The sequence below is a fragment of the Tetrahymena thermophila genome (assembly GCF_000189635.1).
Source record: "Tetrahymena thermophila SB210 genomic scaffold scf_8254811, whole genome shotgun sequence".
NCBI classification, from domain to species: Eukaryota; Ciliophora; class Oligohymenophorea; order Hymenostomatida; family Tetrahymenidae; genus Tetrahymena; species Tetrahymena thermophila.
This window is the reverse complement of record NW_002476567.1, coordinates 159,407-177,014: the sequence shown is the minus strand read 5'-3', so window position 1 is coordinate 177,014 and position 17,608 is coordinate 159,407. Positions and strand designations below refer to the sequence as shown.

Below are 17,608 nucleotides of genomic sequence, written 5' to 3'. Positions count from 1 at the left end.
ATATGATATAAAATTATGCTTTAGCTTAAATTTCAACATATATGTTTATCTTAAATATCTGAAAATTATATTAAGAAATCCAATTTGAAATTAAGATAAATAGAAAGAAATACGATAACCATTTTTTAAATTGACTTAAAATTTAATTAATAAAAATTATTAAATTTGTCTTTTATTTAAATAAATGTCTAAAATTTTAAATGATATTTATATAAAAAAGATGTATTTTATTTGAAAAGTAGTTTAAAAAAATTTAACTTTTAAATGAAAAATTGGCATATTTCTTTTTTTATATTTGATTTCAATCTAAATCTAAGAAGATTGATACAAGTTTATTAATTAATTGGATATATTTGAAAATATATATTGGTGATCATTCAATTAATTATTTAATTCATTTAGCTCATCATCATCAGATAATGTTTACTTTGATAACAAATTAATAATTTTAAGTAATTATTAAAAAAATTGAAAGTTGTTTTTAGAGTGAGTGTGGAGTTGAGAAAACCTCTAAAAGCTCTTTTATATAAAACTCTTTTAACTTACAATATAAAATTTATATGAACATATTAAGCAAAGATAAATAGTAATTATTTAATATAGAATTCATCTTAATTTGAAAGGATTTATTTTAGTCATCTCGTAGTAGTCATCTACGAATTTAGTAATTTCGCATTTTTAGATTGAGTGGTTTTTAGTAGGTTTTTAAACATGCTTTATAAATTTTTAATAAAAAATTGATTTAAAATGGGATTTTATTTTAGTAAGGAATGTATACCAGTTAATTTGTGAACCATCCTATTTCTTGGTTTCTTGTTTAAGGTAAATCATACTTTTACCTTGGAACCAAAGTAACTGTTTTTAATGTTTTATCTAGTTTTTCATTTGAGAAAGCTTCCTCTACAGGATCTTCGGTAAAATGATTACCGAAAATCTCATTTGCATCTGACTTTTTTTAATTTTATATACCCTTTTATCTCTTGAAGTCTTGAGGAATTACATAATTAGGCTTTTCAGCAAGTATAAACACTATTTTAATTTAAAACATTAAAGTCTTTTAAATAAAATATTTCAAAATAAATTTTTACTGTTATGAGGGTTGAGTTGGAAATGTTCCATTTAATTTTTATCGCAAAATTTCATTTCCTTTGTTATAGTTTCAGTGTGGACTATATTTTTATGAACTTCGTTCATTCCAGTTCCTTATCTATTAGCTTTAGATTTCATTGTTGCTATTCCTTTTTATTCAAATATAATATTGTTTGTATTTTTCTTTTTATAACTTCTTAAAAATTTATGATTAATTTTTATATTATAAAATTGATGAATTACTTATGTTCTTCTTACATCCGATCTTTTAATATACTATATTTATTTTTCATTGATTTTTCAATCAATCAATCAATCATTAATGCATGAATGAATAAATGAATGAAAATAATCGATCCAGTTATTTTCCTATTCAATAGTTCATTCAATATATATTAATTATGAGCAAATCAAAATATAATAATCTATATATACTCGGCAAAGATTTATCCTATTACTTAGAATACATACCATCCATAGATATATTAAATAAGTATTTAGATTAAAATTATTTTTAATTAAATAATTTAATTTTGAAATCAAAAAAAATATTATTTTAATCTATAATAAATATTAATTACTAAATAATTTAATATTTATATTAAAATGACTAAACTATATATTAAATCAATATTTCAAAAACTAATTTTTAAATTATTTTTTCAAAATAATTATTTTTTTTATTTAGAGTAAATAAGAATAAAATATTCACTCAATTGATAAAAAATTAAACTTACAACAATTATAATATTTATTATAGATACAATTATGAATATTTACATACCTTAAATCTTCATAAGTCAATACATCCCTCATTCTAATCTACTATAAACCTAAAATGGTATTTATCATAATTTTTAAAATTTTGATGTGAATCGAATTGCATTTTAATAAGAATTTAAGGCAAATTATTTTTAATTTAAAATTTTTATATATTATTTCAAATATGATTTTACTTTAATTAATTTTAAATTTATTTACATTTTATTTATTTAAAAGTGAATTTTGTGTTAATACAAACAAGTATTTGAATAACTAAGATAAATACACTACTTATTTATAGATGAGACTTTTAGAAGTTGTTAGATATGGAGATAGATATATAGATTGATTGATAAATTAGGTCTTCTTTTCATATAGATATAAAAACTGATATGTGTTTAATACGAATAAATTAATGATTATTCATTCCTTTAAGTTTAAGATTTCACATTTAAATAATTAACTTATTTAATATAATTAATTTTTGTTGATTTTTACTATTTATTTCGTAATAAATTTTAATTTAAATTGAAGTCTTTTCATTAATACTTGACTACACATTACTGACTGCTTGCTTGTTTGCTTGCTTGCTAAATGACTACTAAGTAGTTCTAAATTATTATTAATTATTTTTATGTTGAGAGAGAGAATAAATGTTATAGATATTATTTGATCAAATAAGGAACTATATTAGAAATATTAGAAATTGCCAAAGAAATATATTTGATAAATTTAGTGTTGAAGATTAACAAATTTTTTAGTTTAAGGTTATTTATTTATTTAAATTATATTGTTTTTAAGAAATTGGTTGTTTGTAATTATTTATTTATTTATTTTTGTTGTTGTTGTTATAAATTGAGATACTCTAATTAATTGCATTTCTAAAATAGTACTCAACAATTAATTATTATAACTAAGCATTTCTCAAATGGTATATTTATTTGATTTTAAATTTAATATAAAATATCATATTAATTTAGATAAAGTATTTTTTATTAGTAGATCTTTATTTTAAGGTTTGTTTGTAGAATTATTATTGTTGTTACTATTTTAGTTCACTGGCTCTTTTAAGTTATTGTTGTTGTTATTTGAAGTAACTCCAAAGATATTCATCGGTTATATTGTCCTACGATTATCTGTTTTAACAATTGGAGTTTCTGGAATAGTAGCTGTTTACTTAAATTCGTATTTTTCTAATGAAGGCTTAGCTACTAATCTCTACATATAATCATTTTATGTAACAGCAGTTTGAATATTTACATAATCTCCTGGTCTAACTTTCTTTTGAGGAGACATCCATCTCTCAGTCGGATTGCGAATGTCGTCTCCTTGAGGATTATCAAGATTTCTACCTCCTAGCATAGGAGTCATACTTACTAGCCCTTTTGAATCTTAAGGCTTTAATTCGTGGGGTTTTATATTTTGCACATTAAATCTAATATTTAAATTAAAAGTATTTTTAAAACAATTTTAATTTATAATTATTAAGCTTACTGAGTCTAGAATAAACGCATATTTTCATAGGCAGTACTTTCTTCGTTGCCAGTATCAAATTCGTCTTAACTTGTATTTAAATTTCTTTCTCCAAAGAATTTAGTAAAAAATCTATCGTTGAGGGCTTGTGAAGCAGTTATACGAGTCTTAGGATCTACATCAAGCATCTTTTTGAGAAGTTCAGTAGCTTTTTATTATTTTTTATTTAAATTTAAAAGATTTTTCATTTTAAAATTATTTACCTTCTTAACTAACTTTCACACCTAATTCATTGAAATCATAAGAAATTTGGCAGTTTTTATTTTTTGACAAAATTTCATTATAGCTCTTTCCATAAAATGGTGAACAACCTGTAAGACTTAATTCAAATAAAAAAATTAAGTTAGAAAAATTTAATATTTTAATTTCTTTTATTTCTTGAAGAATCTATTAAATATTAATCAGGGAAAATTATAAGATAGATGGTACAAATGAACCATTTTATAAAGATATTCTATTTTTAATTTCAATTAAAATAAACTAAAATTTTACAGTATGTATAGGATGACTCCAGAGCTAAAAACATCAACTTTTTAATCATATTTTTTATCTTCTAAAATTTCTGGTGCTACATAGCCAGGAGTACCACATCTTTTAAAAAGGAGGTCATCACTAGTAAATGCTGCTAAACCAAAATCAGCTAGTTTAATTTAGAAGTCATCACTTTTATCAACTAGTATAAGGTTCTCAGGTTTAATATCTCTATGCATTATATTTTTTGCATGTATGTACTCTAATGCACTTAGCAATTGATGTATTATTTTTGCTGCATTCTTTTCAGAAAAATTACCATTTTTTATTATGGTATCAAATAACTCACCTCCCTTCAACACATTTTAAACCAAATAAATATAATTGTCAGATTCATAAACTTCGTAGAGTTTGATTATATTAGGGTGGTCACACTTTCTCAATATTTAAATTTCATTCAAGAGGCCAGTCTTTGTTTATCAAAAATATTTTAAAGTTAGAGACAAGAAAAATAAAATCAAAATTTTATTTGAGAATTTTAAATTGAAAGTAAATTCTATGTTTGTTTTTTAAATTTATTTTATTGGTTTTAATCATAAAAATTGATTAAATTTAAGAGATAAGCCAGTTGGCTGGTTGCTTTTATTGATTTATATTATTATTAAAAATAGACAGACTGAATAAAATAAATTCAGCTCTATTTAAATTGAGGATTGATAGAAAGCAAAATTATAGCAGCGTTTGATTAATAAAAGTGATAAAATTAAAAGTTATAAATTTATCTTTTATAATAGCTATTTGCTTTATAAGTCAGTATATTTTAATTTACTTACAATCTATTATATTTGTAATTGCTATTAGAATTAAAAAGGAATAGAGTAAGTAAACCAATATCAAAAATACAATAATTTAATTTATGGTAAATTTTATAATATTCAAATCGACTAAAATTATTAAATTGTTGTTTCTTCTTAAACCAACGAAGGATAAATACTACCAAAATCCAAACATTGTTTTTAATTTTCCCATCTGTTTATACCTTATGTTTTATAATAAATACTTTTCAACATATTGATCATAAATATTTTATTTCTTTCTATGTTTAACATTTGGATTTTTTGGTTTAATCATAATTCTATCATTTTATATTAATTCAGAAAAAGTATAATTTTAACATCTATCCTCTTTTTAAATGTTTTTATGATTAAAAAGGCAAGTTACTCCTAGCTTTTACACACTACTAGTAAATCAAAATTATTTATTTAGTCATTTTTTCTAAAACTATTTGCTTTACAAATTCTATGCCATTTGAATATTAGTTAGTTATTTATTTCTTAAAAAATTAATATTGCTAAATCCTAAACTAAAATTATTAAGGGTGTTTGTTACTCTTTATTATTTTATTTTTTTGTTTTATTAAAATTCTCATATTTGTATTTTTATTAACAAATTAATTTATAATTTACTCTAGTTTTTTCTGAGTTTTTACTTGTCAATAGGGCTCTTTTATCAAATGTTTTGACTGCAAATTCCTAGCCTCCTCTTACCATCTTTGTTAGAAATACCTAAAATATATTTTTTAAGAAAATTTGAATGACTCATTATTATAAATGGATTTCAATTATAGACATTTTTTTTTCATCATTACATTTTTTTTAATGTTTTTTGATATTAATTTAATTTATTTAGATTATTAAATGAACAGAAAAATAAAATAATTGATTTTTACTTTTGCAAAAGTGCCTTTACCAAGAATCTTTATGTTTTCATACATTTGAGAAAAATTTGTTAGAATGCATGTCTTTTTTAGGTTTTTAACCCATCCATTATAAGTTTCTTAATCTTTTGCAAATAAAAAGAATCTCATTTTACAGCTTAAGAACATTAAAAAGTATCTCTCTCGCTCATTTAACTATCTTAAATCCTCTTCACATATTGGTCTCAAATCTAATCTAACAGCTCCTAATAGCATTATATTAGAAGCCCTTTAAGTTTTCATTTCTTTCTAGTCCTATTTATTTACAAATTAAATAAATAAATAAAAAAGATATTTAATAAATATTGTATAATTAGTGTATTTGACTAGAAATCTATTTAGTTAACTATTTAAGTATTAGCATAGATAGATAGATAATACATAAATTTTACACTATACTCTGAGGTTATGAAAATACTAATTTATAGGAATGGTCATATTTTGGATATAAATAAAATTCCAATTTTTATTTGAATGTATTTAGTTTATTTGCCTTCTTAAAATTGGAAATATTGCTTTTTGATAGTTTTTTATAATTTAGTACCAATAACTTTTAATTAATTTTTCATGCTTATCAATATCTAAAAGGTTAATGTGCATATTACATTATTTCTTAATAGTTTAATCCTAAATAAATGGAAAAAGTGGAAAATTAAATGACAATAATTATTGATTCAGATTGTCATTGTTTTGTTAAATATAGTATTTTCTAATCAGCTTTACTGAGATATGTATATAATTGCCTTATTCTATAATTTAACTATCTTATAATCTATACTCAGTCAGTATTTATAAACTTTGAGTTTACTTTAATCCAATTCATAATTAAACAAAATAAAGTAAAGTTTACTAATTAGTATGAGAAATTATTTTAAATTAAAAAATTGATTTTTCTCCTCAGATATTTATTTTTATCAAATAATAAATAGCAATTTTGCAAGATCCCTTAGTCAAATAAACTAAAAATGCTAAATCAACTAAAAATAATTTTAAATTACTCTAAAAACTTCTAATCTATCTTCATAAAGCACAAAATATCTGGCTTTAAACATATGCTATTCGTCTCTAGATTTCTTCAAAAGGTGACCTTCGTGTAGAATAACCTTGGATAAATTCATCTTACGGATTTTTGGATGCTCCCAAGGATTTGAAATCCAGAGTTACGAGTCCTTAGCTAGATCATCGAAAAACGATGGCTCGACTTATGTAACTATGTGCGATGTTTGCGGTGTATAAACTCTTTCATGTGGAGTATCTTCGGAGCATGAGGTGCTAGCACCACCATTTGTTGTATTCATATCTCTTCGACTCACTTTTACTATACTTTTTTATAATAATCACTGCTTAGTTTCTGTTATATTTGAAAATAGGCTCCCTTCCTAAGAATGCTTGCTATGTTGTATGCTTTTAGATTCCCTTTTTAATTCGAAATCTGATTTCAATCAGCTAATTAATTAATAGTGATTAGCGCTTATTTATATATATAAATATAATAGGCCTTTTGTTTCTTTTTACTTTTTTTTCTCTACTTACAAAACTTTTATTAAATTAATTAATATTAATAAATAAATTAATGCAAAATTTACAAACACATGAGAATGCATTTCATAAAATTTGCATAGTTCATTTTTTTATGAGTTAATAAGAAAAGTTAGTGGTAACTCTGCTTAAATAAATTTGTAATTTTTATCAATCAAAAAGTTAAAAAAAGATTCATAGATTATGTGTTTCTAATACGGCTATCTATCTATCTGCTGCTTCTCTCTATTTCAACTTATTGAAAACCAATTAAATTTTTATTACAAAATAAAAGTAAGCTTTTAACAAAATTTTGATTGCTATTATAAATTTAAATCTATTATATTTGTATATTTAGCTGAACTCTACTACTCTATTATAGTTTTGAACAAATATTGTAGCCTATCATGCAGTGTATTTTATTATTGTAGATCTTTCAATCCTCTATTTTGTAATTTTTAAAATTCATCTAAAAAAGAATATTTATTTTTTAAGGAATCAAAGATAAATTAAGCATATTTTCAATTAGTTACTAATTAACAAATTTATTGCAAATTTTTTATGTATCGTAAATGATAGAATCTATACAATAATAATCTTGTCCGTCCTCGTTTTAATTTATAAGATTAATAATGAATCTAAATGTTATCATAGCTGCGAAAAAGCTGCTAGAATTAAAAAAAATCTATTTGATTATAATTTTTAATAATAATGTTGAGGTTGTAAGTTTATTTTTAAAAAATATCTGATTTAAGAAATTTAGGTAAGTTTTTTCAATTTCAGATTATTTGTCTTTATTACTGACAAAAAATTAAGTGAGAAACCGAAATTTAGGTGATTTTTTAAATATATTGAAATACTCCGCTGGCTTAATTAATTTGTTAATTAAACAAAAAATTTTAGAAAAAAACATAATCTCATAAAAAATTCTAAAGAACAAATGGGGAATTGTAAATACTCTAATTTAAAATAATAACTACCAGAATAATAAGTTATTTTTTGTATCTAATTTTAAATTAAAATAGAATTTCTAAACCTTCCAAGTAAATAATTCCATGCAACTGAAGGAAAAGTTTTTTAATTAATACTAGCTCAAATTTCTAATTATGCGTCTTATCTCTTTTTTCTATACTAAAAATAAATAAATACCATTTGAACTTCAAAGAGCTAAATTTACTTAGTTTTAGAGCATTTTAAAATTTAACCATAGTCATAAATGTCAATTTAAAAATATAAATTTTTGTAAAAATATTTTTAATATTTTATATTTAATCCATTCAAGCGTAGAAATAAAAAGTCGATCATTAATTAAGTTTTTTTGTTTGTTTATTTGTCTTTTTATTTGAATAATAATTAGATGATCTCATTCTTAAAATCAAAATTAAATTTCAATCTATCTAAAAGATGTGCTTGAATGATAATTAAAAATACAGACTGAATATCTTTAGTTTCAAATAATCAGATATTGTTCTTATTTCTATATTTGAAATAAAACTAATTGGTACAATTTTTATGAAGAGTTAGTTATTAATTTTTGATAGATGATGTAATTATTCTTAAGCTGACTAATATTTTAAGAAAAAGAAATATTCTTAAAATAATATATTAATCAGATTAAGTTTTTATAACTAGTATTTATTTATTAGAAAAAGATTAAATAAAATATTTTTGTATTTTGTAAATATATTTTTAATAATTAATAGATATTTTTCTTATTTCTATATTAAAATAAAACTAATTTATCAATTTTTATTGAAAAGTTAGTAATTAACTTTTTGATAGATGATGTAATTATTCTTAAGCTGACTAATATTTTAAGAAAAAGAAATATTCTTAAATTAATATATTAAGCAGATTAAGTTTTTATAACCAACATTTATTATTAGAAAAAAAATTAAATAAAATATTTTTATATTTCTTAAATAAATTTTTAATAAATAATTGATATTTTTCTTATTTCTATATTAAAATAAAACTAATTTATAAAATATCTTTTGAAAACTTTCTAATTAACTTTGTAATAGATGATTTAATTAAATTTAAGCTGACTGACATTTTAATAAAAGCAAAGCCCTTTAGATTATAATTAAGTAAAGACTATTTAATTATTTTAGAAATATTAAATTACAATCTCTATTATTTTTGTATTTGATAAATATATTTATGATTAATAAAAAAGTGAATTTGCTATTTTAAAAGACAAAATAAATAAATTTTATCAAAAACAAAGAACACGTACTTTCTTTCTAGTGTTATTAATCTAATAAAATTAATAAAATTTTTTGCATGAATAGCCACTTTATTTGAATTAAATATTCACTATTAGATATCAAGTTAGAAACCGATAGGGAAGCTATAATGAGAAGAAGTAGTTGTTGCATCTTTTTTGTTTCTTAGACTCAAATCAATCTAAATATTTTTGAATTATTTTAATAAAGTTATTTTATTGATGGTGTGGTGATCTTTTTAAATTGAATATTATAGATTAATATTTTCGGGTAATATTTTAAGCTAATCTCAATTATATTTTATTAGCTGTAAATTACACATTTAAAATAATAATTTATGGCTTAAAACTCTTTATAAAACTTATTTAAGTTATTTTTTGGTTAGAGCTCTTTTCTAGAAACATAAATCAGCCTTTAATCTAAATTTATAATGCACCATATATTGCCATTTAACTTACTAAATTTATTAAATTAAAAGAAAATGTATGTGGGTATTTTACCATATTTGATATTGTGAATTTAATATTTTTGTTGATGTCTATTTCGAAGGAGGAATTAACGATAAATTTATCATCGATTTTAGCACGGCAAATTACATTATCAAATTTTGTATATTTTCCACCAAATACCATTCCGAATTTTTTCTCATTAGAATCATGATTAAGTTCAACTGCAATACTTAAATGATCATTTAACTTTTAGTAAAGTGAATACAAGAATGTATAGTAGATTTCTCCTCCTTAACTGCTTGAAGCTTCATGGTCATCGACCCTTTATAATCTTTTCATTTAGCTAAAATAAAAGTAAAGTTAAAAAGTTGCTTTAGTAATTAATTTACACTTATTCAATTTAAATATTATTATTAATCAATTTTTTAAAAAAAAGGCTACTAGTACAATGAAAAATTAAATTAGAGTAATTTTTTATTACTATTGCATATTCATTGATGTATTCAAGCTATTGTAATAGACTAAAGTCTTGGCATTAGAAAATAAGTTTTATTTGAAATCAAAGCTTGCTGAAACTCCAGTACCATATTACTCTTTATCTTCACTGCTATGCTTATCATAGACTGCTTTACCCTTAAGTTATGCAACTAATGTTTCTATATTAAATTTTGCCTAATTTTTTAGTTTAAAAATTAATAAATATAGTATAAATATAAACTTTCAATATAGAAGTTAGATAAATTATCTTGGAAATGTAAAACCTTTAATTTATTTAACATTTTATTTTTATCCTAATTAATTTTTAAACTTAAAACGATTATCACTGAAAATACAGTAGATTTAAATATTAGCTTTATACTTATAATTTATTAATTTCTAAATGCTACATTTTATTAAGTAAGTGCAAGTTTAATAAATAAGTAATTTAATTATTTTTTACCTTGTATGCATATTTATCAAAATTTTTATAAACACCTATGCAGGGATTGTGCTATGATTCAGTTTAGGAGTCAGAATCTTTATCAAATTTACCAAAAATTGTATGTCCTTTCACAAATTCCTTTATTTTAAAAATTTTTAATATTTTGAAATTAGCTTTATTATTAATTCAAAGGAGATTTGAGCTTTATGCTAAGCAAGCATACACTTCTATTGTAATTCTGCTGAAAATTCTATGGAAAGAAATAATAAACTAATTATTTTATCAATTACTTGTTAAAGGAGCTTATCAATTCTCATAGATATATTTCTATTTACATCAATTTTTTTTGAAAATCTCCACTCATCATTTTTATAATCAAGCTCAAGCAAACCGTTATTATGAACAGAAGTTGTTCCATTGTTTTCGATGCGCTAATAAACCTTAGCCTTTAATTTCTACTCTCATAAAATTTAAAAAAAATTAAAATGGATTAATAAAAAGTTTTAGAATTATAACAAGAGATTGAATAATGCTTATTTTTTCATCGATCAATGATAAAAGTTATGATTACTGAAAAAATAATTATTATATCTCTGTGTCATTTATTTTTTCGTTCTTAAATGTATGATTGCAACTTATTACAAACTAATTCTATATTTAATTAGTAAATGAGAAGGTTGAAAAGTTATTGTGGACATAACCAGTTTGCAAAACACCTATTAATATATATTTAATTTCTCTTAAGCTAAATAGGATACTATTTTTATTATCAGATACCTTTTTGATTATCAAAAATGTCAGAAAAACTTGTAGTAAAACTCATTGTATCTTTGTTTAATATTATTTATCAATAAAAATATATTAGCTAATTTATTAATATTTATTTACCCTTTATATAATACATTAAATATAATTCTCTACATTCTTTATTAAAAAAAATGCAAATTTCAAATACTTATATTAATTAAATAAGATCTATTCAAAACAAAGCATTTTAAATAATTTTTTATATTCAAAAAAAAAAACAATTAATTAAATAGAATTTTGAGAAAAAAATTATTTTTAATTATTATTTTCTTTAAATTGAAAAAAATTATTTTTTATTTTAAATGAATTTAATTAATATTTGTTTTTCTAGAAAGCAAAATTCTAAACAAATAATTATCATTTATAAATTTAACAGTAACAGAAATTAATTATATATATGCTAGCCTTACAAGATATGTAAAATCAATATATCCAACTTTTATTTATGTGATAATTATAAATTTAAATTTTAACATGAAACTCTTTATTTCTCATATATTTTCTTTGACTTCATCTTTTGCTATAACATTTATGTAAATATTCGATGTTTATGATTCTTTTGAAGAAAGAGAGTTTTAGTGAGGTGAAAATAATAAAAAAGATTTTAGTTCTTATTCTTTTAATTCATCTCCTATATTATTTGATTCGCTCATCAATTATAAATTTTCGTTTTGTAGAGTTTAATTTTAATTGGTTTTAATAGGATATTCTAATTTAAAGCTATTTTTCATTATATCGGTTAAGTTTTTCTAAGAAGTAAAATGACTTTATAACATTTCGCTATCTTTGATGTGACTGCTACTATAAATGTTTCTTCTCATTTTAGGTCTTTTAGGTAATCTTTATTCATTCTAACTAAGTAGCAGTTTAGATTAATCCAATTAATTGTTTATTTAATCATATTATTTTATTTTTTTATTTAATTAAGATTCATTCAAACTAACGTTGATAATAAATTATTAGATAACATATTTGTTATCATTATATATTTTAATAAGAACTTCCTCTATATCTTAGTTTTAAGGAACTCCATAAAGGAAAATAACTCCTTTTTTTAGATTAAATGAAAGCCAAGTTGGCAATCTTGTGTTTTTTGAAAAAGCATATCTTGTATATTCAAGATTCAAAAGCTTAAATATAGGTTTAATGTATTTGTTAATATTTCTTTTTTTAAATGCTATGATTTAACTGATATCTTAAGAATTAATGTGAATAGATAAACCTATTGAGGGTTAAAAACTTGAAGGTTTATATTAAGGAAATCCATAAGCATCAGCAAAAATTACTTCTCTCAAAAGAAATATATTTACACCATTTAAATACTTATCAAAGTATTTTTTTAGTTGACTAAATGAATTTGGAATTTTTTATAGTAATTTGTGATCATTATTATTATTAAGCTATTAAAGTATTTATAGAAGCTATTCATATTTGAAATGCAACAAAGGGAAAATATTCTGATCTTCTTAATCTTCATTTTACAAAGGATAATTTCGATACTGAATATTGATAATAGCCTTATACCAGTCATTTTTGTTATGCTAGATTATATTAAAACATTATAACTTAATAAATTCATATATAATTTAAGATATTTTATCTAATTTAAGTAAATATCTTGAGATTAATGCTCTAATAATTCTTTAAATTAAAGAATTCTCATCAACCAACTCATTTATGAATTATTGTTCAGAAATTTACGAATAAGTATCAGGTCTGATATTAAAACTTATTATATCTTAAATAACTTTAGATAAAACTAAACCACCTGATTCATTAAGGTATCTTTTTTCTAAATCTGACTTGCTACACTTATTCTTGAATTTAGATAAATTTAATAGTACTTTTTAGATATATTATTAGTTTGCCTCTTTTTCAATAGTAAGTTTTTTTGTTTGCTCAAATTTTTAGTAATCTTTGAAATAATTTTCACCTAATTAATTAGTTTTTATATTGGTTTCAAATAAATTATCCATATTTTTTAGCTAAATATCAGAAATGTTATTATTTTTTTTAATTCCAGATTATTTATTTTATTATAATAATACATCTTTTTACATAATATTCTTGAAAAGATTCCTCACTATATACATCCCATCTTCATACTGTTTATTTATAATTATTAGTTATTTGTTATACTTAATACCACATTCAACTTCTTCTTGAGAAAAAGTCACCCTCTCTGAAAATATTATATTAAAAAAGTGATATCTTGCTTTAAATATTCCTAAAATTCCTATCAATGGTCCTAATATTTTTATTAGTAAGTTTAAAGCGTATGTGAAAGGTATTCCATAGACTTATACTGTAAATTAATCTACAGCTGTAGTATAACCATCAGTAGCTTTTATCTGAAATCTGTAAATTTATCCATATAAGCTTGAAGTTGTTGTACCCCTGAAATTAAGCTTATCGTTACTTTACTATTGAAGCCATAAACTAGGAGGAATTATTATAAACTCGCCATCTGATCCTTAAATATAAGCTTAATACGTTATTAAGGAAGTATCTCCTACTATAAATGTTTTGGAAGAAAATGTTATTGCAATATTAGTTTCTATATCAACAACTGCATTAACAAATTATTGATTAATTTATGATTATAAATTTAGATGTTTATTGACGGCTATTTATTTTTTGAGGACAATAAAAGTGCATTCAGAAATATTGAACAATTTCGTTAAGGGTAAATTGATGTTATCATTAACTGTAATTTAAATTGTGGATGAGCTAATTTCATTAATCTGACTAGAGTTTGCGAATATGATTTGTTATTGTAAAACTTTATTTACATTTTCTAAAGTGCCTTAAATTTAAAGCTAGTCTTATGAGTCTGATATTTAAAAGTTAATGCTATCTTACTTCTTATGGATTAATTTACCAATTTTACTATTAATCTGCAAAGTAACTGTAATAGTATCTAGAGAGTTTGTTGAAATATATTTAAATTTGTTCTAATTATCAAAATTTAATGATGAAATTACATAAAATTTGAAAGGATTATATGAGTATGATTTTTTAAGTGTTATGCTTACTTTTTATATAATTTAAGACATTACATCAAGGTATAAACTCTCTTACATTACAGATTTGTCGATTAATAAATTTTAAAATTAGTTATCAAAAGTTAATTATTTCTGAACGTCATAATTATCATTAATAGTACCATCTAAGTTGATAATATTTTGATTTATGAGATATTAGTAAATAAGTGTTGCCTATGTCGAATTAGTAATTCCTAAATCAGCTGAATCCTATGATTAGTATATAAAAGAAATACTATCTATTGGGATTTATGTTTTAATTAATATGATAATTAAATCAGATATTATATTTTTAAGTCCAAGCAAATCTTTTTGAATTAAAATTTAGAGACTGCTTTATTCAACATCAAACATAAAATATGTTGGTAAGTTTTCTATTTTACCACTCTAATAAATATATATATTAGAGATTGTCATATCTAAATTAATTGGATACAGAATTGTGAAGTCCAGAACAATAGTTTATCCAACTTAAAATATATATTCGTTAGTAATATTAGCCTAATTGGATGCTAGAGTTAAACTTTACCTGTTATATCTTAACTTTTAAGTGGATTTCGGATTAATAAATTGCTTAATTTAAGCAACTTCTGTATGAATTTGAAAATCACTTTTGAATGGGACTGTTAAGATGCCATTTGAAATAGCAATAAATAAATAATTGAGTGTTTTGCAAGAGCAAACAGCCTAAGCATGTTGATTAAGATATAAAATTTTATTTATAATGATTGGATTTTATTTATTCGTTATATCAACAAGAGTTATTAAACCTTTATCACTCTACGTTATTATGATAAAATCTTCTTTTTGAAGTGGTAATAGCATGTATGAATATCCAGTTATACTCAATCTTGACATATATTTAATTTAAGGAAGAAAGGTTAAATCTAAGATACCAAAACCTTTACCACCTTCAGCAACGTAAGCTAAATTATAGTAAGTAGAAAGTAGTATAGAACTTCCTGATAAAGAAACCTAATAATTTACTAAAGTTGGGTTTGTTTTATTTGAAATATCTAATACATAATACCCTTAATCTAATATAATACCTATAATCCACTTATTATTAGGTGAAATACAGACATCAGATAAATCGCCTATAAAAGGATTAGGTTTTTACCAAATAGACAAAATTTACATATCTAGTATGTTTGTTGAATTATAAATTATTAGAAATTCTTAAACACTTTAGACTGCAATTGATCTATCTAAACTAAAAGCCATATATGCTGAATAAAAATTCGTATCATAATTATATACTTTTACGATTTTCATATTCATAGGAGATATATCCTGCTACTACTCACTATTATTTAGAGGATTATATTAATAAATACTGAGAATAATTCCCTAATAGTATTCTGGCACTATAATGTATTTACCTTCTTATTCGAATTGCAAGGTGTCTAATTAAAAAGGATAATTTTTAAATATTTTTGTATTGAGTCTGTAAGGATTTTTGAAGATAGGAAAAACAAAAAACCCATCTTAATCAAAAGCACCAAAAAGGTAATTGTCTGAAAAATCTGTATAACACCGAGGCTTAATAGCAAGTTTCAAATCATTAAAAGCTGATTAATGTGTATTGAATAAATTAGGAAAATTATCATTCAAATTAGTTTAAATTTAAGGGAATGCAAAAACACTTGATGTGTTTGTTACATATAAATAATTTTCATTTCTAGAAAGTTAAATAGAGAAGGGGATTGAATCTGTACTTATAACTTAAATTAGCTGTATTTAATTGCGATGCATAATATCAAATAGATAAACACCAAGAGATCTCACTCCAACAAATAAAATAGTTTCTTAAGAATTTGTTAAAAGTGATTTTATTGATGGATTTGGTTATTAATCAGGCCAATAGTATACAAATTAAAAGTTTATTGGATAAGTATTTTCATTTTAATTTTTTTATGCTAATTATTAAGTGTTAGCATAATAAAGGCCTGTCCATTAATCATAGCAATAAACATAGAAATCTTTAGTTGCTAAGCAAAACTAAGCTGAAAAGCCTACTACTCCTGTACCAACTTAATTAAATGTAATTTAATTATGCAAATTATTTTTACTGTCAAGACTCAAATTTAGTTTTAATATACACATTCCATCATAATAGGCCCCTACAAATAGATATTAATAATCTATAGAAAGAAAAAGACCGCTAATATATTGGACTTCCATTTAAAATAGCCCAATTGTATGAATTTAAGATTTTTAAGTTGTATTGTAAGAAGTTATTAAGCCATTCTATCCTGAAATTATTAATTATTCAATTTCGTTAATGTAAATCATTTATGTAATAAATTACATATAATCAATTGTTTATTCTAAAATAACTTCTTCCAGTTTAAAAAACTCAAATGCTTTGTACATATACTTTAACTAATAGACTTAAAGTGAAGAATTATTAGCTAAAAATAGAACCTTACCATTACTTGAGATTTAAAAATTTAGAATTTAAGTATTATTAAAATTAATTGTTTGTAGAACTTAGGTTCCAAGTTAATTAATTATGGAAATACCATCAACTCCGCATGATACAAATACTAAATCAGATTCTTTTGCTATTTAAATTGATAGAGGAGTTTAACAATACTCTTAATTTAATGTACTAGCAAAAAAAGATGAATAAATTTGCTATATTTATACTTGAACAACTTCCTTAAAAATATAAAATGCTAAAAAAATTTTTTTAAAATTGAACCTCTTCATAATTATTATCTTTTTTATCTTATTATTTATTTATTTCTACTTACCTAAAAAGACTTATTCTCTATAAATCTCTCTTGCTTTTTAAATAATTTTTTAATTAATAATGCATTTTAAAAAATGCAGTTTTTACATAAAAAAACAAGGTTTCTAGTATATAAACTATGAATTATATTAATAACTTTGATAAATAGAAAGAAGTATAATGTATGATTTTTAAATATAAACTCATACTTTATTTTATTGTAAAATTAACTTTTTAAAAAAAAATGAATAAATTACTTTTGTATATTTGTTGAATAATTTATTTTACTTTA

At 21.8% G+C, this 17,608-nt stretch overlaps 4 protein-coding genes across 4 annotated transcripts; all 4 read right to left on the bottom strand. All coding sequences in view use genetic code 6, as the record gives it.

Annotated features, from left to right (window-relative positions):
• Nucleotides 1-475: 475 nt before the first annotated feature.
• On the bottom strand, nucleotides 476-1,309 carry TTHERM_00070740 (hypothetical protein). The gene is made up of 3 exons (XM_001007812.3): nucleotides 1,089-1,309; nucleotides 779-1,029; nucleotides 476-714 (listed from the first exon to the last, which is right to left on the bottom strand). Exons 1-3 carry the CDS (start codon nucleotides 1,225-1,227, stop codon nucleotides 607-609), a joined length of 498 nt encoding a protein of 165 aa, XP_001007812.1. The 5' UTR covers nucleotides 1,228-1,309; the 3' UTR covers nucleotides 476-606.
• Nucleotides 1,310-2,817: 1,508 nt separating this feature from the next.
• Nucleotides 2,818-6,909, bottom strand: TTHERM_00070750 (Serine/Threonine kinase domain protein; the record flags this gene model as incomplete). Its single annotated transcript, XM_001007813.3, has 7 exons — nucleotides 2,818-3,286; nucleotides 3,346-3,532; nucleotides 3,588-3,703; nucleotides 3,877-4,325; nucleotides 5,322-5,420; nucleotides 5,585-5,866; nucleotides 6,610-6,909. 7 exons carry the CDS (start codon nucleotides 6,907-6,909, stop codon nucleotides 2,818-2,820), a joined length of 1,902 nt encoding a protein of 633 aa, XP_001007813.2.
• Nucleotides 6,910-9,445: 2,536 nt separating this feature from the next.
• Nucleotides 9,446-11,551, bottom strand: TTHERM_00070770 (eukaryotic porin protein; the record flags this gene model as incomplete). The annotated part of the gene is made up of 7 exons (XM_001007815.3): nucleotides 9,446-9,538; nucleotides 9,858-10,149; nucleotides 10,288-10,478; nucleotides 10,747-10,866; nucleotides 11,019-11,183; nucleotides 11,371-11,444; nucleotides 11,506-11,551. 7 exons carry the CDS (start codon nucleotides 11,549-11,551, stop codon nucleotides 9,446-9,448), a joined length of 981 nt encoding a protein of 326 aa, XP_001007815.2.
• Nucleotides 11,552-12,026: 475 nt separating this feature from the next.
• On the bottom strand, nucleotides 12,027-16,955 carry TTHERM_00070780 (hypothetical protein; the record flags this gene model as incomplete). Its single annotated transcript, XM_001007816.3, has 1 exon — nucleotides 12,027-16,955. The coding sequence occupies one exon, from the start codon at nucleotides 16,953-16,955 to the stop codon at nucleotides 12,027-12,029; it is 4,929 nt and encodes a 1,642-aa protein (XP_001007816.3).
• Nucleotides 16,956-17,608: the final 653 nt, after the last annotated feature.